Source organism: Ranitomeya imitator, chromosome 1 (assembly GCF_032444005.1).
Source record: "Ranitomeya imitator isolate aRanImi1 chromosome 1, aRanImi1.pri, whole genome shotgun sequence".
Lineage (NCBI taxonomy): Eukaryota > Metazoa > Chordata > Amphibia > Anura > Dendrobatidae > Ranitomeya > Ranitomeya imitator.
This window is the reverse complement of record NC_091282.1, coordinates 1,187,990,352-1,188,016,555: the sequence shown is the minus strand read 5'-3', so window position 1 is coordinate 1,188,016,555 and position 26,204 is coordinate 1,187,990,352. Positions and strand designations below refer to the sequence as shown.

At 43.2% G+C, this 26,204-nt stretch overlaps 1 protein-coding gene across 3 annotated transcripts in view; it reads right to left on the bottom strand.

The window, feature by feature from the left end:
* Positions 1–26,204, bottom strand: part of PPP2R2C (protein phosphatase 2 regulatory subunit Bgamma) — a 248,379-nt gene that overhangs the window by 133,489 nt on the left and 88,686 nt on the right. For 2 of the 3 annotated variants that reach the window (XM_069744812.1, XM_069744814.1), the window contains one exon: positions 22,139–22,168. The exons of the other annotated variant lie outside the window; for it this stretch is intronic. In XM_069744812.1, the coding sequence (XP_069600913.1) occupies positions 22,139–22,168 (30 nt within the window). The remainder of the gene's footprint in view (positions 1–22,138; positions 22,169–26,204) is intronic. 3 annotated transcript variants of the gene reach the window in all.

Sequence of the window (26,204 nt, the reverse complement as noted above, 5' to 3'; positions counted from 1 at the left end):
AGTATCTTGTCAAGTGGAAGGGTTATGGCCAGGAGGATAATTCTTGGGTTGTTGCCTCCGATGTCCATGCTGCCGATTTGGTTCGTGCTTTCACTTGGCTCGTCCTGATCGGCCTGGGGGCTCTGGTGAGGGTTCGGTGACCCCTCCTCAAGGGGGGGGTACTGTTGTGAATTCCGTTCTTGGGCTCCCTCCGGTGGTTGTAAATGGCGCTTTTGTGAATTCTGCCCTTGGGCTCCCTCTGGTGGTTTTGAGTGGAACTGCCGCTCCTTGGGTTTAACTTTAGCAGTTGCTTTCACTAATCGTCTCTCCTGGCTCTGCTATTTGGCTCTAGTCTTCAGCCTATGCCACTTGTCAATGTTCTCTGGCTGGATTCACATCTCTGCTTGGATTCTCCTGGTTTCCTGACCAGTTCTGCAAAGATAAGTTCTGGCTTTGCTCATTTCAGTCCACATGTTGTGGACTTATTGTTCTGTGCATTCTATTTTTGTCCAGCTTGTCATTATGGATTTTTTCTGTTAGCTGGAAGCTCTGGGAAGCAGATTTACCCTCCACACCTTTAGTCAGGTGTGGAGATTTTGTAAACTCTGTGTGGATTGTTTTGTAGTTTTTATACTGACCGCACAGTATCCTTTCCTGTCCTATCTATCAAGCTAGACTGGCCTCCTATGCTAAAATCTGATTTAATCTCTGCATATGTTATTTTCCCCTCCTCTCACCGTCTATATTTGTGGGGGGCTATCTTTCCTTTGGGGATTTTCTCTGAGGCAAGATAGGTTTCCTGTTTCCATCTTTAGGGGAAGTTAGATCTTAGGCTGTGCCGAGGGGTCTAGGGAGCGTCAGGTACCCCCCACGGCTATTTCTAGTTGCGCTGCTAGGTCCAGGGTCTGCGGTCAGTACAGATACCACCTCCTTCTGAGCTTGTCTCATGTTGTTCCTAAACCACCAGATCATAACACAGCACATGACAGAACGGGGGCGCAGGATGGGAGCAGCACATGACAGAATAGGGCAGCACATGACAGAACGGGGGCGCAGGATGGGAGCAGCACATGTCAGAATGGGGGCGCAGGATGGGAGCAGCACATGACAGGATGGGGACGCAGGATGGGTGCAACACATGTCAGAATGGAGGCGCAGGATGGGAGCAGCGCATGTCAGAATGGGGGCGCAGGATGGGAGCAGCACATGTCAGAATGGGGGCGCAGGATGGGAGCAGCACATGACAGGATGGGGACGCAGGATGGGAGCAGCATGTGACAGGATGGGGGCGCAGAATGGAGCAGCGCATACCAGGATGGAGACCATATACCAATATAAATGCTCGCCACCTGGGCGTAGAACGGGTTCAATAGCTAGTATATATATATATATATACAGTGGACACGGAAGCTATTCATATCCCTTTAAAGGGAACCTGTCACCAGTTTTTTTTGCCTATCAACTAAAAATATCATCTAATAGAGTGTGAGCTATACATTCCCCAACTACTTGTAAAACCCCCCATAAGAACCTTTTATATTGCTCCTGCGCTGTATGGAAATATCCTCGGTCCGGTCCGATGGGTGTTGGTTCTGGGCTGGCCCCTCTCCCCAACCCAAATCGGCTTGCTGTACGCATTCCGTTCTGTGAATAGCATTCTTCGCGTACAGTTCCCTGTATATTTTTAGTTGATAGGCAAAACAACTGGTGACAGGTTCCCTTTAAATTGCTACTATACAGTGGGTACGGAAATTTGTTCACTCTTTGCTTCATTGCAACCATTTGGTAAATTCAAAAAAGATCATTTTTTTCTCATTAATGTGCACATCTTGTCTGAAAAAAAAACAGAAATGTAGAATTTTTTGCAAATTTGTTAAAAAAAATATTTATTTTTATATAGCGCTAACATATTCCGCAGCGCTTTACAGTTTGCATATATTATCATCACTGTCCCCGTTGGGGCTCATAATCTAAATTCCCTATCAGTATGTCTTTGGAATGTGAGAGGAAACTGGAGAACCCGGAGGAAACCCACGCAAACACGGAGAGAATAAGCCGGATTACTCACCGGTAATACTCTTTTAGTGAGTCCACGACAGCACCCTACAGGAGAGAGGGATCCGCCCCACAGGAACAGGAAACCTACAGAAAGATAAAAGGGGGCGGTCCGCCTTTCCTCCTCAGTTTTGATTTCAGAGTACCCGGAGGACCGCCAGTATTAGGCAAATATAATTTATTTCATTTTCAAACTCATTTGCTCATGTATGATTAAAAGAATTTTACTCAATAGTTAGTACTATATTAACCTAGGGAGGGATGTAAGAGGGTGCTGTCGTGGACTCACTAAAAGAGTATTACCAGTGAGTAATCCGGCTTTTTACCCCTTGCCACGACAGCACCCTACAGGAGATCTTTCAGAGACCATCACCTAGGGGGGGGACCACCGTGCTGAGGACAGTCCTGCAAAAGTCTAGGTCAGAAGTTGACGATAGGTCAAGCCTATAGTGGTTATAGAAAGTAGAAGGATCTGACCAAGTTGCCGCCTTACATATAGTTTCTATTGGGACGTCTCCTCTTTCGGCCCAGGAGGATGCCATAGCTCTGGTAGAGTGCGCTGTTATGCCTTCCGGAGGGTTTTCTTTCCTCGCGGAGTAAGCCAGTGTGATAGACTCCCTGATCCACCGGGATAGGGTGCTCTTTGTGACTGCATGACCCTTCTTGTGACCCTGAAAGGATATAAACAGAGCCCTACACTGTCGCCAGCTACTGGTCCTTTCAATGTATTTTAAAACTACTCTTTTAACATCTAGAGTGTGATATTTACATTCCTCAGGAGTGGAAGGGTTACTGAAAAAGGTGGGTAGGACTATTTCTTGTGACCTATGGAATTTCTTCGCTACCTTGGGAAGATAGGAAGGGTCTAATTTAAGAATCAACTTATCCTGAAAAGTTAGCAGGAAAGGTGGATCTATAGAAAGAGCTTGGATGTCACTGATTCTCCTAGCTGAAGTCAGTGCTACCAAAAGGACAGTTTTAAGTGATAAATATTTAATGGCTACTGAATCTATTGGTTCAAATGGAGGGTCTGTTAGGGCTTGTAGAACTAGATTTAGATCCCAAGGTGGAATTCTAGGTATATTAACAGGATTTATCCTTTCACAAGCCGTGATAAATCGGGATACCCATCTATTTCCTGCAATGTTATGGCCATAGAGGGCTCCTAGTGCTGATACGTGAACTTTTAACGTATTTACAGCTAAACCTAGTTCCCTCCCTTTTTGAAGGAATTCCAGGATAGACTGTATCGGAATTTCTGATGTGTTGGGAGATTTATGGAACTGTAGGAATTTTTTCCAGATTTTTGTATAAATTTTCGTAGTAGAGCGTTTTCTACTTTGGAGGAGTGTGTCAATTAGTCCCTCGGAAAACCCCCTTAATTTTAGCATCTGCCTCTCAAATTCCAGGCCGTCAGATGGAGATTGTCCACCTGGGGGTGGAGAAACGGACCCTGGAAGAGAAGATTGGGTGTCGAGGGGAGGACCCAAGGGTCCAAAACCGACATGGCTTGTAGGCATGAGAACCATGGCCTTTTGGGCCAGAATGGTGCTATTAGTACAACTCTCGCTCCATCCTCCCTGATCTTCCGAATGACCTGTGGTAACAATATTATCGGAGGGAAGGCGTACGCTAGACTGTATTGCCAAGGGATTTGGAAAGCGTCTAGAACATCCGGATGATCTGCTAACGATAGGGATGCAAATTTCTGGACTTGCCTGTTTTGTCTCGTGGCGAAGAGATCTATTTGCGGACAACCCCATAGGGATACTATCCGTTTGAAGATATGATGGCTTAGGCACCACTCTCCCTGCCTTAGGGTATGTCGACTTAAGAAGTCTGCCTGCTGGTTGTTTTTCCCCCTTATGTGAACTGCAGTGAGGGATAATAGATGTTTTTCTGCCAAATCCAGAATTTTCCCAGCGGAAGACATCAGAGTCTCTGATTGAGTACCTCCTTGTCTGTTTATATAAGCCACTGTGGTGGTGTTGTCTGAAAGGATTCGAACGTCTTTTCCCCGGAGCTGTGGGAGAAAATGATATAAGGCGTATCTTACTGCATTTAGTTCTTTCAGATTAGATGAGTTGTGGCATTCTTCAGTGTCCCATAACCCTTGGCAAAAATCATTCCCCATATGAGCGCCCCATCCATGAGGACTGGCGTCAGTGGTTATAATATGAGATGGTGTTATTACCCATGGAACACCACTCATCAAATGGTTAGAATTCAGCCACCACGTTAAAGAAGATAAAACTTCCTGGGACAACGTTATCCTTGCATTTAAGCTAAGTAACCGTCTTTCCTCTTGGAGGATTTGGTGCTGCAGTGTCCGGGTATGGTATTGTGCCCACCGGACTGCAGGTATACAGGAAATAAGAGATCCCAGTAATGACATGGCTTTTCTTAGGGTCATTTGTGGATTATTTATTGCTGTTGTGACTTTATGTCTGATGAGTGAGATTTTTACCTGAGGGAGCAGACATTTTTGAGTTATGGAGTCTAGATGGAACCCCAGAAACGCTTGAAGTGATAGTGGAGTCAGTCTGGATTTGCCTATATTGATTATCCAACCTAGATCCTGTAGAGATGAAACTGCATGAGCTAAACGGTCAGCACATTGAGAAAATGAGTTTCCGATGACTAAAAAGTCATCCAGGTAGGGCACAATTAATGTCTCTTTTTGACGAAGATAAGCCATCACCTCTAGAATCACTTTGGTGAAAATCCTTGGCGCTGTAGAACGGCCAAAGGGCATGGCTGCATACTGGAAATGACAAATCTTGCCTTTGATTGCCACCGCTACCCTGAAGAACTTCTGGTATCTGTCATGGATAGGGAGATGGTAGTAAGCATCTTTTAGATCAATGCCCCCCATCATACAGTTTGGAAAAAGTAACTTTATGGTGGATTTTATAGACTCCATTTTAAATGTATCATTTTTAATAAATGAATTAAGCTTTTTGAGGTTTAGGATTGTTCTGAATGAACCATCGGGTTTGGAAATTAAGAATAGAGGGGAATAGAATCCTCTAGTCTCTTGTCCTTCCGGAACTTGGACTAAAACCCGTTTTGATAGTAGGGTTTGGATTTCACTCTCCAGGGCCTCTTGTTGTATAGGCGAGCTGAGAGATGTTATAATATATGATTCGTGGGGAAAGCGAGAGAATTGTAATTTTATTCCATCTCTGATTATATTTAAAATCCACGAACTAGTTGTAATATTTTCCCACTGGGGAGTGAAACATTTTAATCTGCCCCCTACTGGAATGGTTATATCCTTAGTATTTGCTGTCTTTTGGGGGGTTGGGTCTTCTGAACATGGTACCTCTTTGTTTATCTTCTTTAGGGAACCATGTTGTCGACCTGTCCGTCTGCCTTCTCTTGCCGAATGGCCTTCTCTTAAAGGCTCTCCTATAAAAGGGAATAGATGTATCAGGAAAAGCCTTTTTCCTGTCTTTTGCCTTTTTGAGTATGTCGTCTAAGGTTTTGCCAAAGAGGAACTCACCCTCACATGGGATTGCGCATATCTTAGATTTTGATTGTGCGTCCCCTTTCCAGCTCTTCATCCATAACGCCCGTCTTGTATTGTTTACCAGACCTGCGGATCTAGCCTCTAGGCGGAGAGAATCTGCAGACGCGTCCGCCATAAAGGCTGCTGCACCCCGTATTAAGGGAATAGCTGCTCGTAATTTTTCCCGTGACATTTTATTCTCAATGCTTTGGTCTAGCTGGTCAATCCAGATGAGCATTGACCTGGCGGTGCAAGTGCTCGCTATTGCTGGCTTAAATATGCCTGTAGTTGCCTCCCAGGATCTTTTAAGGGACGACTCGGCTTTGCGATCTAGAGGGTCTGAGAGTAGTCCCGCGTCTTCAACAGGCAATGTGGATGGCTTAGAGGTAGAGGCAACAGCTGCGTCAACCTTAGGGATTTTGGTCCACGTAAGTAACTCATCGTCACTAAACAGGTATTTCCGTTTTGAAGCAGAGGGCAAAAAACTTCTCTGATCTTGTTTCTCCCACTCTCTTTTTATTAATGCTTTTACTGCTGAAATAACTGGAAAGCATTTCCTTTTTCTCTCCGCCAAACCCGCAAACATTATATCCTGCGTGGTTTGTGCGCCCTTTGTCTCCTCACACCCCATAGTGTCTCTTATTGATTTCACTAGATTATCCACACTTTCTACGGGGAAACATGAACGTCCCTCAATTTCTGAAGCTGATGATGATGATGATGATGATGAAGAGGCTATAGAGATATCTGAGAGTACAGCTTGTTCACTATCAGAGTCTGATGAGGGCGTTGGCCTTTTGGATTTACTTTTTTGTGATTTATCCTGTGACATAGTTTTTAACTCTTCCCTTATAATGGCGCGTAAGTCCGTAATGGACACCGCTGCTCCTTGTGTGGTTTCTGCTATACAATCTTTGCAGAGTTTTTTGGGGTATGCGTCTGGTAGGGGCTGGCTGCATAAGGCGCATTCCTTATGTTTAGTTTTTTGCCGTTTTTTGGCCTGGTCAAAATTAAGACATAGCGAGAGAAGGAGAAAGAGAGAGAAAGGAGGGAGACGGCGTCAGCTTAACAGGCAGAGTTTATAAACTCACCCAGTGAAGCTTTTTATTACCGGATCAGACGGCCGAGATCCTTTGGATTTATCCACAGTGTCGCTCTTTCGACCGGCATCTGATGATCCTCTGCTGGAGCGGTCCTTGGTAGGAACTGGTTCTCCTGCTGCAAGATCCATGGCACCTGAAGATGACATCTTGCATCGCAGGTAACAGTGGTTAGCCAGCTTAAATAGAGCGCCATTTTTTTTTGTAGCGGTACTGCGCATGCGCGAACTCGCGCCACCCCCACCGCTGATCTCGGCCTGCTTACCCCGGAAGTTTAGCATCTACTTCCGGGGTGAACTTACTAATAGCGGACAGCGCTCGCGGTGCGGCCTCGCCATGCAGGGAACTCCTGCCACTCACCCTTCCACCGGGTGAGGATCACGCTGGAGCCGCCGCATAATGCAGATGCCGGGCGGCTTTCTCCGGACCCGGCCATCTGTATGCCTCCCAGACGAGGAGGGAGCCGTCTAGCGGAACTCCCCCGACGCTGCTTCCAGGCTGCAGCCCCTGCCGTTCCGAAGACACTGCACAGGCGGCGTACATGCCTAGGTATGTCTGTAGCTTTTTAGCGTCCTGTCGTTCCCGCAGGAACAGGAAACCTAAACTGAGGAGGAAAGGCGGACCGCCCCCTTTTATCTTTCTGTAGGTTTCCTGTTCCTGTGGGGCGGATCCCTCTCTCCTGTAGGGTGCTGTCGTGGCGAGGGGTAAAATACAAACTCTTTGCAGATGTTGTCCTTGGTGGAGTTTGACCCCAGGACTCCAGCTCTGCAAGGCTGCAGTGCTAACCACTGCGCCCCCTGTGCTGCCCAAAAAAAGATAAACTGAAATATCACATGGTCATAAGTATTCAGACCCTTTGCTCAGTATTGAGTAGAAGCACCTTTTGAGCTAGTACAGCCATGAGTCTTCTTGGGAATGATACAACAAGTTTTTCCCTGGATTTGGAGATCCTCTGCCATTCTTCCTTGCAGATCCTCTCCAGTTCCGTCAGGTTAGATGGTGAACGTTGGTGGACAGCGATTTTCAGGTCTCTCCAGAGATGCTCAGTTGGGTTTAGGTCAGGGCTCTGGCTGGGCCAGTCAAGAATGGTCACAGAGTTGTTCTGAAGCCACTCCTTTGATATTTTAGCTGTGTGCTTAGGGTCATTGTCTTGTTGGAAGGTGAACCTTCGGCCAAATCTGAGGTCCATAGCACTCTGGAAGAGGTTTTCATCCAGGATATCTCTGTACTTAAAGGGGTCTGAATACTTTCCGTACCCACTGTATACACCAAGCTTCAATGTCTTTCAGCATTAAGTTCTTTCAATAAATATATAAGACTAGATGGCAGCCCGATTCTAAAGAATCGGGAGTCTAGAATCCATATATACTTTATTTATTCAAATGTAAGAATAATACAATTAATAAATAATAGTAAGAAAGAACAAAAAATGGCTGCACTCACCAGCTCTTGACAATTCTTGTTATTTAAGGTACAGTTACACAGGATCCATGAACATGCTTATGAGGGGAGGGATGAAAGACATCAGACTTAGCACGCTGTTTGCGCTTACGTCCGGCATCGGCGGCTTTTCGCTCTGCATCATTACCATACTTTATATCAGACCTGATCTTACGTGCGCCATCATAAGCTTTGGACTCTGTGTCATTAGTATACTTAACAGTGTCCATGCGCTTGCATCTATCCTCTGTACTCTTGTTAGCACGCTGTTTGCGCTTACGTGCGGCAGCGGCGTCTTTTTGCTCTGCATTATTAGTATACTTTCTATCAGACCTAATCTTACGTGCGCCATCAGCAGCTTTGGGCTCTGTGTCATTAGTATCCTTACTATTAGAGCTCATGTTGGCTAAGCTAAACAGCTTTAAGCATGGTGGTGGCAAACAACAGGTTAATAAGAGGCAGTGTCAGGTAGTAGGAAAATAGCCAGTTAATAATAGGCAATAGTTCTTTGCAGGAATGCAGATATTAATAAATAGGCAGTTTATATTGCAGAGAAATTGCTGGGCAATAATGGACAATGTCCTTATGTGGCAAATAATAGAGCAATATACCCAATGTGGCAAAGAAGAGGTTAATAAACGGCAGTCTCTCAGTATAACAGTCAGTGAATAATAGGCAGTATATGGAGAAAACACCAAACAAAAGTTCAAAATTGGTGTGAAAATGTCACTGAACCACTTCACAACTAAATATATATAGTTTTGGTAAATGGTATTATCATTTTTTTGACGAAATTCGGCAGGAGCTTGAAGAGCAATGTCACTGGGCCCGCCTCCACGCAGTAGAAACTTGCTGTGAGGTAAAAATTCAAAAATCACACCAAAATGGCGGGCGGAGTGTGTCACAGTACGGCACGTTTCTGATTGGTCGCTCGCAGCAGGCGGCAACCAATCAGACACTGGACACTGTTGACGTCACTTATCTCCGGACATTAGCTCCGGACATTAGCTCCGGACATTAGCTCCGGACAGGAAGTTGGCACAAATTGCAGGAAGTAGTATTCTAGGCAATTATATATTAGATATATGGAGAAAACACCAAACAAAAGTTCAAAATTGGTGTGAAAATGTCACTGAACCACTTCACAACTAAATATATATAGTTTTGGTAAATGGTATTATCATTTTTTTGACGAAATTCGGCAGGAGCTTGAAGAGCAATGTCACTGGGCCCGCCTCCACGCAGTAGAAACTTGCTGTGAGGTAAAAATTCAAAAATCACACCAAAATGGCGGGCGGAGTGTGTCACAGTACGGCACGTTTCTGATTGGTTGCTCGCAGCAGGCGGCAACCAATCAGACACTGGACACTGTTGACGTCACTTATCTCCGGACATTAGCTCCGGACATTAGCTCCGGACATTAGCTCCGGACAGGAAGTTGGCACAAATTGCAGGAAGTAGTATTCTAGGCAATTATATATTAGATATATGTAGGATAAAGTCCTGAAGTGCATATATGTCCCAAACATTAATCTATCTGAGTGCATCAAATAAGTATGTGCACCTGGACCACATTTAAAGAATGGATTCAATCTAATAAATGCATAGATATCTGGACCATATATTGTATACATATAAACAATGTTGTTTTTCAAGTTAGGTAACTCAAATGCACTCAACAGTAGATTTCATAGAAATACATCCAAACAAATATTCTTATGAAATAACCATCCACATGGGCTAAAAGAGCCAGACACTGATCATTCTCAGCATATCCATAATAGGTCACTACAGGTATGCAGACCAAATAAAGTTCCTTTTTTCCCCGCAGCATTCGGCTAAGTGCAGACGCCGGGAAGGTTAGTAACGCTATTAACCTGCAGATTAACCCAATATCTACAGGTTAATAGTGTTTTTCTTTTCTGGTGACAGGTTCCCTTTAAGGAAATCCACATTTACATTAGCAGGAACAGACTGACTCAGACCATATCTTTTGCATTAAAGCATCTAATGAGCAAGTGCAAAGGTCATTGAGAAGGAACGGGGAAGAGGTGAGCTGTGACATCATCTAATGTGATTGTCAGAATCCTGTGCTATCAGCTGTGTGTTGTGGTGTTACGCGCGATTCTAATTCTGCCTCTGCTGATAAGGAGCCTGCTGAAAACTCTTCCTGAAATGACAGGAAGTTTGAGCCTAGAACAGTCTCAGTGGCCAGTCTGAAAATTGCTAGATTTCTCATTTATTTTTTTTTATTATAGTAGATCGTGTTCTGAAAAAAAATAACATGCCTACATTTTTAAAAAATAGATGTAACAGAAAACGTCATTTAAAAAAATAGGTCATTTTCTTTAATAATAACTGTATGCCTCAAAGGTCTAAGTAATTTTAGGCACTACATGGCCATATTTCCATCTACATGTACAATTTATTCTCAGCTGTAAAAAAGAGAATTGCATAATTTGCTATTCTTATTAATGACTCATAAGATAAATGTCAATTTATAATGTTTTTATAGATTTTTAGTATGTAAGAGAATAGAACCTGGATGCAATACATTTTCTTCTCTTGAAGAGCTGTCACCCGAGGTTCTCATGACCAGCGGTATATCATGAATATCCCATTCTGGAACATTATGAAGGTATACAGTGGCATGTAATAGTTTGGGCACCCCTGGTCAAAATTACTGTTAAGAAAGTTGAAGATGAAACAATCTCTAAAAGGCCTAGAATTAGAGATGACACATTTCCTTTGTTTTTTGAGGCAAAAAATATATAAATTGTCATTTTTTTCTTTTTAAAAATTACAAAAAGTGAAATGGTCTGATGAAAAAGTTTGGGCACCCTTGGAGATTTGTGTGCTCAGATAACTTTTGACCAAGGTTTCAGACCTAAATGAGCCTGTTAGGGTTATGACTTGTTTAGTATCATAGTTAGGAAAGGCCAGGTGATGCAAATTTCCAAGCTTTATAACAACCCGGCCTCCTCTAAACTAGTGCCAAAAAACAGCAGCCATGGGTTCTTCTAAGCAGCTGCCTAGCACTCTGAAAATGAAAATGGTGGTAGACCACAAAAAAGGAGAAGGCTATTAGAAAATAGCAAAGCGCTTTCAAGTTGCCCTTTCCTCAGTTCGAAATGTAATTAAGAAATGGCAGTTACCAGGAACAGTGAAGGTTAATATAAAATCTGGAAAACCAAGCAAAATTTCAGTGAGAGCTGCTCGTAGGATGGCTAGAGAGACAAATCAGAACCCCCACTAGACTGCAAAAGACCTTCAGAAAGATTTAGCAGTCTCTGGGGCTGTGGTACATTGTTGTACTGTTCACCGACACCTGCACAAATATGGCCGTCGTGAAAGAGTCATCAGAAGAAAACCTCTCCTTTGTCCTCACCATAAAATTCAGAGTCAAATGTATGCAAAATACCATTTCTACAAGCCTGATGCATTTTTTAAACATGTCCTGTGGACCGATGAGGTCAAAATAACTCTCTGGCCACAATGATCAAAGGTATGTGTGGAGAAAAAAAGGGCACAGAATTTTAGGAAAAGAACATCTCATAAACCATTAAAGGCAACCTGTCACCCCCCCCCCCCCCCCAGGGCGGTTTTAAGTAAAAGAGCCACCTTCTGCAGCACTAAGGCTGCATTCTGTGATGGTGGCTCTTATATTTGTGCTCCCTAATAACGCTGAAATATTGAGTTTTATAAATTTCGTGCCATACCTGTATTCTGTCCAGGGGCCACATCTTTTCCCCTGGACTCAACCGTCTCCAAGCCGTCAATCATCCCCTCAGTGCGCCGGTCGCCGCCTCCTCTGTTTGTATGCACGTACCCGGCGCCTGCACTGTGCTCATTTGTCTGTCATGCGCCGTACGCGCTGCTCTACAAGTCGAATCAGCTGATCTAGTGATCTCGCCCCGCAGTGTGTTCAGATGTATTCACACTGCGGGGCTGGAAATCTGGCGCATGCGCAGTTAGTATCTGCAGCTGTCCCAATCTCCTTCGCCTCTTTCCTCTAGCGTGATATGACTCGTCTGCACTGCAGCGTCAGAGTGAGCACAAGCTGCAGAAGAGTCATATCACCCTGGAGGAAAGAGGCGGAGGAGATGGGGACAGCCGCAGATACTAACTGCGCATGCGCCAGATTTCCAGCCCCGCAGTCTGAATACATCAGAACACACTGCGGGATCACTAGATCAGCTGATGCGACTTGCAGGGCAGCGCGCACGGTGCATGACAGAAAAATGGAGTATGGCTTCTACAAATGAATAATGATCCTAAACACACGGCAAAATCCACAATAGACTACCTCAAAAGGAGCAAGCTGAAGGTTTTACAATGGCTCTTACAGTCCCTGTTCTGAACATCATTGAAAATCTCTGGCTAGACCTCAAAATAGCAGTGCATGCTAGATGCCTCAGGAGTCTCTCAGAACTGGAAGAATTTTCCAAGGAAGTATGAATAAAAATTCGTCAAACAAAAACTGAAAGACTCGTCTGGATACAAAAAGCGTTTACAAGCTGTGATACTTTCAAAAGTGGGTGCTACTAGGTTCTAACCATGCAGGATGTCCAAACTTTGGCAGCAGCCCATTTTCCTTTTTGTAATTTTTAAAATGTAAAGGATGAAAATATATATACATTTTTTGCCTAAAATACAAAAGAAATATGTCATCTTTAACTTTAGGCCTTTTAGAGATCATTTCATCTTCATGTTCCGTAACTATTCACAATAACAGTAATTTTGAATAGGAGTACCCTAACTTTTACATGCCACTGTAGTGAGTATTAAAAGAGCAATGGAATATAGGGTCAAATGCTATGTGAGCATAGCTTAAAGGGCTTGTCCAAGCTTGGGGCTCAAATCTGCAGTTACTCTGTGTGACTGCAGACTTTGGAATACTCAGGGCGTGCACAGTGCGCCCTGTCAGGATTCTCTGGTGCTGCCGCTGGGCATCCATGTGACCGCAAGCATGCAAATTGCATAATTCCATCCACATTTTGACTAGACATGTCCAGACTCCTTCAGCTCACTTGTATTGAGTGAAGCTGCACACTCTGGTCGGCATGTGACTGCAAGTATGTGATTTGCTTTTGGTGCCGTCAACTGCATGACAGCACGCAGTGTACACTCTGTGAGGATTTATGTATGTGCACACGTTGCGGATTTGGCTGCATTGTACAGTACCATGTAAACCTATGGAAAACCAAATCCGCAGTGCACATGCTGTGGAAAATACAGCGCGGAAACGCTGCGGTTTATTTTCCGCAACATGTCAATTCTTTGTGTGGATTCTGCAGCGTTTTACACCTATTCCTTTATAGGAATCCGCAGGTGTAAAAACTCAGCGGTAAATTTGCAGGGATTTTTCAGAATCTGCATGGAAAAATCCGCAATGGAATCCGCAACGTGTGCAGATACCCTCACAGCTCACAGTGCATGTCAGACCAAAGAAACTGGCCAAGGAGCTCAGAGACAAAATTTTGGCAAGGCACAGATCTGGCCAAGGTTACAACAGAATTTCTGCAGTACTCAAGGTTCCAAAGAGCACAGTGGCCTCCATAATCCTTAAAGTTTGGGACCACCAGAAGTCTTCCTATTCCTGGCCATCCAGCCAAACTGAGCAATCGTGGGAGAAGATCCTTGGTGAGGGAGGTAAAGAAGAACCCCAAGATCACTGTGGCTGAGTTCCAGAGATGCAGTAGGGAGATGGGAGAAAGTTCCACAAAGTCAATTATCACACAGCCCTCCACCTGGCCCTTATGGCAGCGTGGCCCAACGGAAGCCTCTCCTCAGTGCAAGACATATGAAAGCCCACATAGAGTTTGCTAAAAAACACATGAAGGACTCCCAGACTATGAGAAATAAGATTCTCTGGTCTGATGAGACGAAGATAGACCTTTTTGGTGAAAATTCTAATGAGTATGTGTGGCGAAAACCAGGCACTGCTCATCACCTGCCCAATACCGACAACATCGTGCTATGGGGGTGTTGTTCAGCTACAGGGACAGGACGACTGGTTGCCATTGAAGGAAACTGAATGTGGCCAAGTACAGAGATATCCTGGATGAAAACCTCTTCCAGAGTGCTCTGGACCTCAGACTTGGCCGAAGGTTCATTTTCCAACAAGACAATGACCTTAAGCAAACAGCTAAAATAACAAAGGAGTGGCTTCAGAACAACTCTGTGACCATTCTTGACTGGCCCAGCCAGAGACCTGACCTAAACTCAATTGAGCATCTGTGGAGAGACCTGAAAATGGCTGTCCACCAACGTTCACCATCCAACCTGACAGACCTGGAGAGGATCTTCAGGGAAGAATGGCCGAGGATCCCCAAATCCAGGTGTGAAAAACTTGTTGCATCATTCCCAAGAAGACTCATGGCTGTACTAGCTCAAAAGGTTCTTCTACTCAATACTGAGCAAAGGGCCTGAATACTTATTTGCAGATGATACAAAACTATGTAAAGCAGTTAATACAAGAGAAGATAGTATTCTGCTACAGATGGATCTGGATAAGTTGGAAACTTGGGCTGAAAGGTGGCAGATGAGGTTTAACAATGATAAATGTAAGGTTATACACATGGGAAGAAGGAATCAATGTCACCATTACACACTGAATGGGAAACCACTGGGTAAATCTGACAGGGAGAAGGACTTGGGGATCCTAGTTAATGATAAACTTACCTGGAGCAGCCAGTGCCAGGCAGCAGCTGCCAAGGCAAACAGGATCATGGGGTGCATTAAAAGAGGTCTGGATACACATGATGAGAGCATTATACTGCCTCTGTACAAATCCCTAGTTAGACCGCACATGGAGTACTGTGTCCAGTTTTGGGCACCGGTGCTCAGGAAGGATATAATGGAACTAGAGAGAGTACAAAGGAGGGCAACAAAATTAATAAAGGGGATGGGAGAACTACAATACCCAGATAGATTAGCGAAATTAGGATTATTTAGTCTAGAAAAAAGACGACTGAGGGGCGATCTAATAACCATGTATAAGTATATAAGGGTACAATACAAATATCTCGCTGAGGATCTGTTTATACCAAGGAAGATGACGGGCACAAGGGGGCATTCTTTGCGTCTGGAGGAGAGAAGGTTTTTCCACCAACATAGAAGAGGATTCTTTACTGTTAGGGCAGTGAGAATCTGGAATTGCTTGCCTGAGGAGGTGGTGATGGCGAACTCAGTCGAGGGGTTCAAGAGAGGCCTGGATGTCTTCCTGGAGCAGAACAATATTGTATCATACAATTAGGTTCTGTAGAAGGACGTAGATCTGGGGATTTATTATGATGGAATATAGGCTGAACTGGATGGACAAATGTCTTTTTTCGGCCTTACTAACTATGTTACTATGTTACTATGTTACTTATGACCATGTGATATTTCAGTTTTTCTTTTTTAATAAATTAGCAAAAATTTCTACATTTCTTTTTTTTCAGTCAAGATGGGGTGCAGAGTGCACATTAATGAGAAAAAAATTAACTTTTTGAATTTACCAAATGGCTGCAATGAAACAAAAAGTGCAAAATGTAAAGGGGTCTGAATACTTTCCGTACCCACTCTAATTACCATACTATTTTAATTTGTTCCACTCTCCAGCGCTCTGATTGTCAACACCAGTCTGTAGAACACAATGTCCTGACCAAAAGTCACCTTTCCCATGCATTCAATAAATCAGTGACCGCCGTGGTCATAACGTTATGGCTTGCAGGTGAGTGGTGACCATTGGAGCTGCAGCATTGCAGGAGGGTGTGAATTACAATGGTATGCTTGCTTTATTTTTTGCTTTCAGGTAGATAACTTCCCACTGATCAGATCAATCCTTTTAAGACAAATGGTGTTTACTTTTAGGTGGTCATAGACATACTGTAATGAGCTTACCGTTAAATGGATGAATTATCCACTTTTGACTTTTGATATGTCAGAGACCCTTAAAAGTGTTATTTGGTGGAGTGTCTGGCCTGCGTGCTAAAACTAGGGCCAGGACAAAGTATTTTGGTGCCCTGGGAAGATGAAGCCACTGGCGCCCCTCTTGCCCCAAAGGAATGTCTAAGAGACAAAGGTATTAGGACCACCAATGCACATCCCCCCTTTCCAGCGATGAGTTAAGTAGCAAACTCTTATGACCACTTCCACTAGAATTGTTACTTTTTTCACAAAAGTAAAACAAGTGGTGTACTTTAGGGATTTGACTTAACATGGAGTGCAATTTCAAAGTTAGATACAGCATCAATCATTTTTTGTGGACGATTTTCACAATACAGAAGAAAAAATAGCGATATAGTGGGAGAAAAAAGTATTTAGTCAGCCACCAATTGTGCACGTTCTCCCACTTGAAAAGATGAGAGAGGCCTGTAATTGACATCATAGGTAGACCACAACTATGAGAGTCAAAATGAGAAAACAAATCCAGAAAATCACATTGTCTGATTTGGCAAGATTTATTTAGCAAAATATGGTGGAAAATAAGTATTTGGTCATTAACAAAAGTTCATCTCAATATTTTGTTATATATCCTTTGTTGGCAATGACAGAGGTCAAACCTTTTCTGTAAGTCTTCACAACGTTCACATACACTGTTGGTGGTATGTTAGCCCATTCCTCCATGCAGATCTCCTCTAGAGCAGTGATATTTTGGACCCTGTCACTGGGCAACACAGACTTTCAACTCCCCCCAAAGGTTTTTCTATGGGGTTGAGATTTGGAGACTGGCTAGGACACTCCAGGACCTTCATATGTTTCTTACGATGCCACTCCTTCGTTGCCCTGGCGGTGTGCTTGGGATCATTATCATGCTAAAAGACCCATCCACATTTCAATGCCCTTGCTGATGGAAGGAGGTTTGCACTCAAAATCTCACGATACATGGCCCCATTCATTCTTTCATGTACACGGATCAGTCATCCTGGTCCCTTTGCAGAGAAACAGCCCCAAAGCATGATGTTGCCACCCCCATGCTTCACAGTAGGTATGGTGTTCTTAGGATGCAACTCAGTATTCTGTCTCCTCCAAACACGACGAGTTTTGTTTCTACCAAACAGTTCTACTTTGGTTTCATCAGACGATATGATATTCTCTCAATACTCTTCTGGATAATCCAAATGCTCTCTAGCAAACTTAAGACGGGCCCGGACATCTACTGGCTTAAGCAGTGGGACACGTCTGGCACTGCAGGATCTGAGTCCCTGGCGGCGTAGTGTGTTACTGATGGTAGCCTTTGTTACATTGGTCCCAGCTCTAAGCAGGTCATTCATTAGGTCCCCCCGTGTGGTTCTGGGATTTTTGCTCACCGTTCTTGTGATCATTTTGACCTCACAGGGTGAAATCTTGCGTGGAGCTCCAGATCGAGAGAGATTATCAGTGGTCTTGTATGTCTTCCATTTTCTTATTATTGCTCCCACAGTTGATTTCATCATACCAAGCTGCTTGCCTATTGCAGATTCTGTCTTCCCAGCCTGGTGCAGGGCTACAATTTTGTTTCTGGTGTTCTTCGACAGCTCTTTGGTCTTCACCATAGTGGAGTTTGGAGTGTGACTGTTTGAGGTTGTGGACAGGTGTCTTTTATACTGATAACAAGTTCGAACGGGTGCCATTACTACAGGTAATGAGTGGAGGACAGAGGAGCCTCTTAAAGAAGAAGTTACAGGTCTGTGAGAGCCAGAAATCTTACATGTTTTTAGGTGACCAAATATTTATTTTCCACCATAATTTGCTAAATAAATCTTGCCAAATGACACAAGGTGATTTTCTGGATTTGCTTTCTCATTTTGACTCTCATAGTTGTGGTCTACCTATGATGTCAATTACAGTCTTCTCTCATCTTTTTAAATGGGAGAACTTGCATAATTGGTGGCTGACTAATTACTTTTTTTCCCCACTGTATGCATCCCTGACGCACAATATTCGCACAATATTTTAAATGTAGAACTCAAGTATAATTATGGAAACTAAGAAAGCGTAACTATAATCGGGTCCATTGGGTTTCAACTAAAGTGTCCAGCATTTGGCATATACCCTAATATAAAATAAACAGACCCCAATTATAAATAAAGGGATATGTTTGATGGTTTTTGCTTCCATCTTGTGACAAATCCAGCTTGCACAAAACTGATGGTGTTTCTGGTGATGTATTCCGGTTCTGGTGACATAGTCATACGGTGATGGTTGTTCTGGTGCTGTATTCATGTTGTGGTGATGATTCTGTTGATATAGTCATCAGAACCTGATATAGTCATCAGAACCATCATCAGTACATTAAACAAAGCCAAAATCATCATCAGTACATAATTAGAGTACGAGACCCATCAATACTACATGAATATGGCACCAGAAACATCATCAGTTAATAAATACATCACCAGGACCATCATCAGTACATGAATTTCACCAGAACCATCATCAGTACATGAATACGTTGCCAGAACCACCATCAGTACATGAATAAGTAACCAGAACCACCATTAGTACATGAATGCATCACTAGATCCACCATCAGTACATGAATACATGAATAGACCCACCATCAGTACTTGACTACATCACCAGAATCACCACCAGTAAATTAATACATCAACAGAACCTCTATCAGTACATGAATACATCACCAGAACCACCATAAGTACATGAATACATCACCAGAACCAAGAGTACATGAATACAAGAACCAAGCTTAGTACAACAATCAATTGTAATATCAAGTCAGCCCCATAAACACTTGTATTACATGAATCTACAACCATACAACTCCCAATGTGACCTTAACAAAGGTAAGATACTGGGAGTTGTTATTAACTAATATACTTTGCTTTCCCCATTCACAGACCCTCATTTCATGCACCCCCAGCACTGCCTCTCATTTCATGTCCCCCTGCACAGCCTCTGTTTATTCCCCCCTGCAATGCCCTTCAGTTTATTCCCCCATAAGCATAGCCCCTCAGTTTATTCCCCCAAACTTCAGAGCCCCTCATTTTACCCACCTCTGCAAAGCCCCACATGTTATCCCCCCTCTGCACAGCCCTTCTGTTTATTACCACCCATCTACACAGCCACTCACTGTATTCCCTCATCTGCACAGCCTTTCATTTTACGCCCCCTCTGCTCAGCCCCCAGCTTATTCCCACATGTGAACAGCCCATCAGTTTATTTCCCCATCTGCACAGACCCTCAGCTTATTCCCCTCATCTGCACAACACATCAAGTTATTCCTTCTTATTTGCATAGCCCATCTTTTTATTCACTCCATCTGCAGAGCACCTAATTTTATTCTCCCCCTTCGGCACAGTCCCTCATTTTAAACCTCCCATCTGCATAGCTCCTCAGTTCATTACCTCCTATCAGGACAGCACCTCAGATAATTCCTCCCATCTGCACAGCAACTCATTTTATTCCCCCATCAGCACAGCCCCTCATGTAATTTTATTCCCCTTATCAGCCCAGCCCCTTTCCTCATTTTAATTCCCCCATCTGCATAGCCCCTCATTTTATTTCCTCCATCAGCACAGCCCCTCTCTCATTTTATTTCCGCAACAGCACAGCCCCTCCCCTCATTTTATCCCCCATCTGTACAGCCCTTCATTTTTTGCCTCCCTGCAAAGTGATATAACAACAACAAAAAAAGAACAGTGCATACTCATAATCCAGGCTCCCATCCACTGTCTCCTCTTCTGTGAAGTGCAGCAATGGACACTGGATGGCGAGATGACATCATGGCACAGCGCCATCCAACATCCCCTGCATGCGCCTTCTCCAACAAGGCACCTGAAGTGGCCTGGGTCTTGTTGGAGATCCCCACGGAGCTGCTCTTGTCTGGGGCGGCGCACAGTAATTGTATTCGCATCTGACAGATGTGAATACAACTAAGTTAGGGGACGGAGCGACGGCCGGGGCGCAGGCAGAGAGAGAGATGAGTGGTATCATTAATTGACACCGCTCACCTCCGTTCCTGCACCCCGGCCATCACTGTGCTGAATATCTGCAGCTGCAAAAAGATATCGGACGACCGCAGATATTCAGCAATTTTTTTTCTAAGTACGCCCCCCTCTGTAAGGCAGGAGGTAGTGCCCTAGGTAGGTGCCAACCCTGCCTACACCTCGTCCGGACCTGGTTAAGGTCCTCACTAGTGATGAGCGAGTATACTCGTTTCTCTGGTTTTCGAGTATTTGTTAGTGCTCGGAGATTTAGTTTTTGTTGACTCAGCTGAATGATTTACAGCTACTAGCCAGCCTGAGTACATGTGGGGATTGCCTGTTTGCTAGGGAATCCCCACATGTAATCAAGCTGGCTAGTAGCTGTAAATCATTCAGCTGCGGCAATGAAAACTAAATCTCTGACCAGTCACAAATACTCGGAGACCACCCGAGCGTGCTCGGGGAAAACCCGAGCAACGAGTATACTCGCTCATCACTAGTCCGACTCCTCACTAATTGCTAAAAAGAAGACACAGAAACATTCCACTAAGTGTCAACACATCTTCAGTGTCAAAGGGCAGCGGCAATTAAACTGATTAATAGTGTTTTCAGCATCTGGACCCCACCAAAACTTTCCACAAGTCATGAAGTCTTGCCAAGAAGTTTTAGAAAATACCGTTACACTTTAAAAAATAACCAATGTCCCATGAACAAAATCATTATTTGTATTCTTATTGATTCTTAGCACAATGAATATGTATTGTAGAAAAACCTCATAATGTAAAATAATTAAAGGTCTTGATGGTTAGGTGCCCTACTAATCACTGGGGTCTGACTGCTGGGATCATCAGCAATCACCAGGATCTTCAGCCCCATCTTAAATGGAGCTTAATCCTCCGCTCCACTTACGGTCTATGGGACTGCCAGAAGTAGAGGAGCATTGTACTCTTCTTTTTGTATCAGTCCAATAGACAAAGAATAGAGCGGAAGTAGAGAATGTACATCCACTCTCCATTGAGGAAGGGGCTGCAGAGCCAAGTTTCCCAGTTTATATAGCTCCAGTCAGACCCCCAGCGATGGGCCAGTTATCTCCTATCCAGTGGATAAAGGCCCCTTCACATTAAGCGACGCTGCAGCGATACCGACAACGATCCGGATCGCTGCAGCGTCGCTGTTTGGTCGCTGGAGAGCTGTCACACAGACAGCTCTCCAGCGACCAACGATGCCGGTAACCAGGGTAAACATCGGGTAACTAAGCGCAGGGCCGCGCTTAGTAACCCGATGTTTACCCTGGTTACCATCCTAAAAGTAAAAAAAAACAAACACTACATACTTACCTACAGCCGTCTGTCCTCCAGCGCTGTGCTCTGCACTCCTCCTGTACTGGCTGTGAGCACAGCGGCCGGAAAGCAGAGCGGTGACGTCACCGCTCTGCTTTCCGGCTGACCGACGCTCACAGCCAGTACAGGAGGAGTGCAGAGCACAGCGCTGGAGGACAGACGGCTGTAGGTAAGTATGTAGCGTTTTTTTTTTTACTTTTAGGATGGTAACCAGGGTAAACATCGGGTTACTAAGCGCGGCCCTGCGCTTAGTTACCCGATGTTTACCCTGGTTACCAGTGAAGACATCGCTGGATCGGTGTCACACACGCCGATCCAGCGATGTCAGCAGGAGTCCAGCGACGAAATAAAGTTCTGGACTTTATTCAGCGACCAACGATCTCCCAGCAGGGGCCTGATCGTTGGTCGCTGTCACACAGAACGATTTCATTAACGATATCGTTGCTACGTCACAAAAAGCAACGATATCGTTAACAATATCGTTATGTGTGAAGGTACCTTAAGGCATAACTTGTTAATTATGAAAATAACCCGTTAACATCCTTCAAATATGCATAATAATGACAAGATATTGACCAGCAATCTACCAGTGTATATGTATGGTACATATCTATATAACAAAAAGTCTGATGAACATGTAGAGGTGTTATTTGACTTATATTGTCATACTCTTTAGATCTATGGTCTGATTTAGTCACATGTTAGTACATTCATTACATATTCAAATAAATTATATATAAAACGAAACACAAATGCAAGGAACAGTCATCTTGTTTAATAAGAGAAGATGGGGAGACCTACCATTGCTTGTTGTTATGATGTCAAGGCAGCCTAATGCACCAGGCACAAAAGAAACAAAAAGAATACAAACTTAAAGTCCATTAACTGTAGTCACTCAGATGAGACACCAAACGAAACACACCAAAGCACAAGGTCCACAGCGGTTTGTCCACTGACAGTGGGTTTGATGTTGAACAGTTCAGGAAAGGGGGTCACAAACATGACAGATGTACACCACGATACAACACAACAAAATATCACAGATACAAACAGAAAAAAATATGTACGGTATATGTTCTCCATAATACTCATCCCCAGAATATTTCTCATTGTTCCTGAGAGTACCTGTGCCAGATTTCCAAAGTTCTGTTGCTACGTTATTTTAAGTTATGTTTAGATCTGCCACATTATTCTCCCCCTCAGACAGTAGAATGGGACCCAACAGATCTCAATGGGGTCTATTGGGTGATATCTCTCATACTATGTATCTGGCATGACGTCCTGGCCCCCGTTATAGACGTTAGAAGACATATTGTGTGTCTGGGTGTTATTGTATTGGGAGTTGGGTGATTCTTCGGGGGAAAGTGTTGGCATCTCACTGACCTCTGAGAAGTCATTTTGCCATTGTCTTGGGAAGTGTCGGCAAACTATTTTCCTGGGGCATTTACTGTTGTATCGTAACCGTTTTTTGGCTCCCAAACCGCAACACTGCTAGTTTTACTCCAGAGATTATTGACCTTGCCAATAATCTAATTTAAAAAAAAAAAAATTAAAGGGAGTCTATCAATATAAAACGATGGTTTAAATCAAGTGCAGGCACTCCGTTGGCATGTTGTCAAACATAACACACACGCTTTAGGTTCACCTGCACTTTCTCGCCATGTGGATTTTCATTCTCCAACTAAAGACTGTCTCTCGCTGCTTAGAAGATTCATATTCTCAACCTCTTACATGGCAGGCAGGAGTTTGGGCCATGAGCCACAGGCTGCACTACTAAGACTAAGAGATTTTTTATACATCTATAGAGCTAAATGTTATTCTTCTTCTTTACGGGCATATTGTACTGCTACATAGAGATATACCTTTATACACTAGTGCATTTCTAAATACCTGTAACATATTAATACATTCCACAAAATTACTAAAAAAATTATGAAATGTCATTGCAATAATCACATTTTTTAAAATTTTTATACACTTTTAAAAAATAAACGTCATCAATACATAGTATAAAAATATATATAAATGATAGGTTTTGCAAAATGGCACGTAAAGGGGTTGTCCATTACGCCGACAACCCAGTGCAAATCCATGTTATCCCTTAAAAAATAGCAACTCCTTATGGTCACTCCCAATGCCGATGCGGTTCCAATGGTGTTGGTACTGTCTCTCCAGGGGCTCACATGACATTTTTATGTCAGGTGATCCCTGTGGCCAATCAGTGCTGGCTTCCCTCTCTCTTCCTTTGGACAAATCCAACATTTGGAGGAAAACAGAGCTGCGGCTGCTCTCTCTCACCTCCTCTGGAATTAAATTACATCCGTATGAATGGAGAGTAAAGACAGCACCAATTGGTTGCAGGGTTCGCGTGACATAATAATGTCACACGAGCCCCGGGATGGCCAGTACCAACACCGCTGGAACAGCGCTAGCCCCAGACGTGAGTATAGGTATTATTATTTTACTGGAAGAAACATAGGGATTGAGAAGGGGTTGTCCGAATAGTGGACCACCCTTTAAAATTAAAGTTAAACCTATAAAAAAGACCTTGTATAGTGAAGCTGATGTACGAAAGGTGTAGATGTTACAACTATGAAAGAATGAACAAAAACAAATCATCTAGTGTAGTCAATGTCAGTGTGTATACTGAATTATGCATTCATTATAATTTATAAATACTTGTGTTCATGTTTGTACTGCAACCTCAATTCCCAAAAAAGATCGGATGATGTATAAAATTTACAGAAACCAAGAATGCAATCTTTTGGAAATCTCTTATAGCTATATTTTGTTCACAACAGAACATAGACTACCGATTAGAAAAAGCACGTGGGACATCATTAAATTTCATTTGAAAAACTTATCTAATTTGGAAATTGATAGGAGCAACACATCTCAAATCAGTTGGGACAGGGTTAATAAAAGGCTGGAAAATTAAGAGGTTCTAATGAAAAACAGCCGAAGGGTCAATTTTCATCTAAGTCACGTGATTGTATGTGAAAACACAATGTTAGAGAGGCAGAGTCTCTCAGAAGCAAAGATGGTCAGAGATCACCAATCTGTGTACAACTGCGGCCAAAAATTGTGGAATAATTTTATAAAAATGACCCTATCCATAGAAATAAGCAAGTCAGACGTAATAGCAAGGATAAATCTGTGTTTCATAAACATCACATATTCTATTTATGGACTGGTAGAGAATAAATCATTTACACATCCAGTAATTTAGCTCTGATTTCTTACATTATTCCACAGTAACATTCTATTTCATTGTGACTGGTGCCATTGTCTTAAATGCACCAAAGGGCATCATAAGCTGCGGAATCTGCATTATCAGCAGCTATTTGTGTTTCCTATGTGCTCCCCCAAAAAACCCCATCCATGTAATGTAATAAACGTGCCCACTGTACTTGAGTGCTGCAGTTTGTGATCCAGAGCTGTTATTCAGACATATATGAATGTAAATACTAACACTTCCTACTCTTGTGTCCATGTCTGCAGTCTTACGTTTATATGGACCACCATTCATGTTCCATAAACGTTGTCCGAACCCATTGGATGACCATCCAATGTGCCAGATTATGTTGTGGGGTCATAAAGATCGGGCAGTTTTAATTCAAGTGCCCGATCATTTTGTTTGGTGGGGAGATAAGCCAATAACAGAAATTCTGGCAGTAGTTCTCTCACAAGAATGTTCGGCCAAGCCAAGTGGTCCTGTGTATGGAGGAATTGGGGAGAGAGTCATGAGCCAAACCATCATTCATCTGACAGCTCTCCAATATGTATGAGCACTACAGTCAGTGTACAGGGTGGGCCATTTATATGGATACACCTGGGTGGGCCATTTATAAGGTTGGATCCAAAATGGCCGACTACAAAATGGCCACCATGGTCACCACTCATCTTGAAAAGTTTTCCCCCTCCCATCCCTAATGTGCCACAAACAGGAGATGATATCACCAACCATTCCCATTTTATTTAGGTGTATCCATATACATGGCCCACCCTGTATACGCCAGGATAAAGCTCCCGGCAGATATTTTTCAGATGGAGGCCAAAACAGTGACCGTTTGTCCTACAACTGGCTGGTATGTGTCTGGATACTGCATAATTGTATTAAAAAAGGTACAGCATACTCCATTTTACTATACAGGAAGTCCCTGCTATTTTTTTCCTTATTTAAATGCATGTATTTTTGGTCAAAAATCATTTTTGTACTTGAGCTTTGCTAAAAACTTTGCCCCCTTCTGTCTTCTGTAGCATCTATGTTGCTCCATCTCTTGCAAAACTGTCAATCCATCAGACAATCGGAGACCTTGTAACTCTGCTATCTCTCTTTCTCTGAGCTCCTGATTAGTGACCACATCAAAGTTGCAGGGAAACAAACAGCCTGTAAAAGCCAAACGGTGTAAAACTGATCAAACAACACCAAAATGCAAAAAATAATTTTTGGCCCAAAATTCATCCATTTAAGTAGATTTTTTTTTCCTCCTGGAGATGGACAACCTCTGTACGGTTAGGTTACGTCCACATGACAGCCCACATAACCCCAGAAAATAGACATTCTTGTATTATTCACTTTAATGGGTGAATAACAACATCTACAATATAATAAACGCCATCCAATATAATAAAACTTGCAGCCTGATAATAAAATATACTCCTACTCAGCATTTAGGACTCAGATCCCTCTCCATGGGAAATCGTCCAAATCAGCAATAAACCTTTGTTATTTATAAAGTTGTTTACAGGAAGCTTCCACTATGAATAAATGATCAAATAATCCACTATTGATTAAGGGAAGGGGGGCGGATATCGATCATTGGGATGAAATGAAAATGTAACCTTGCAGATCGTCGTTGCATTA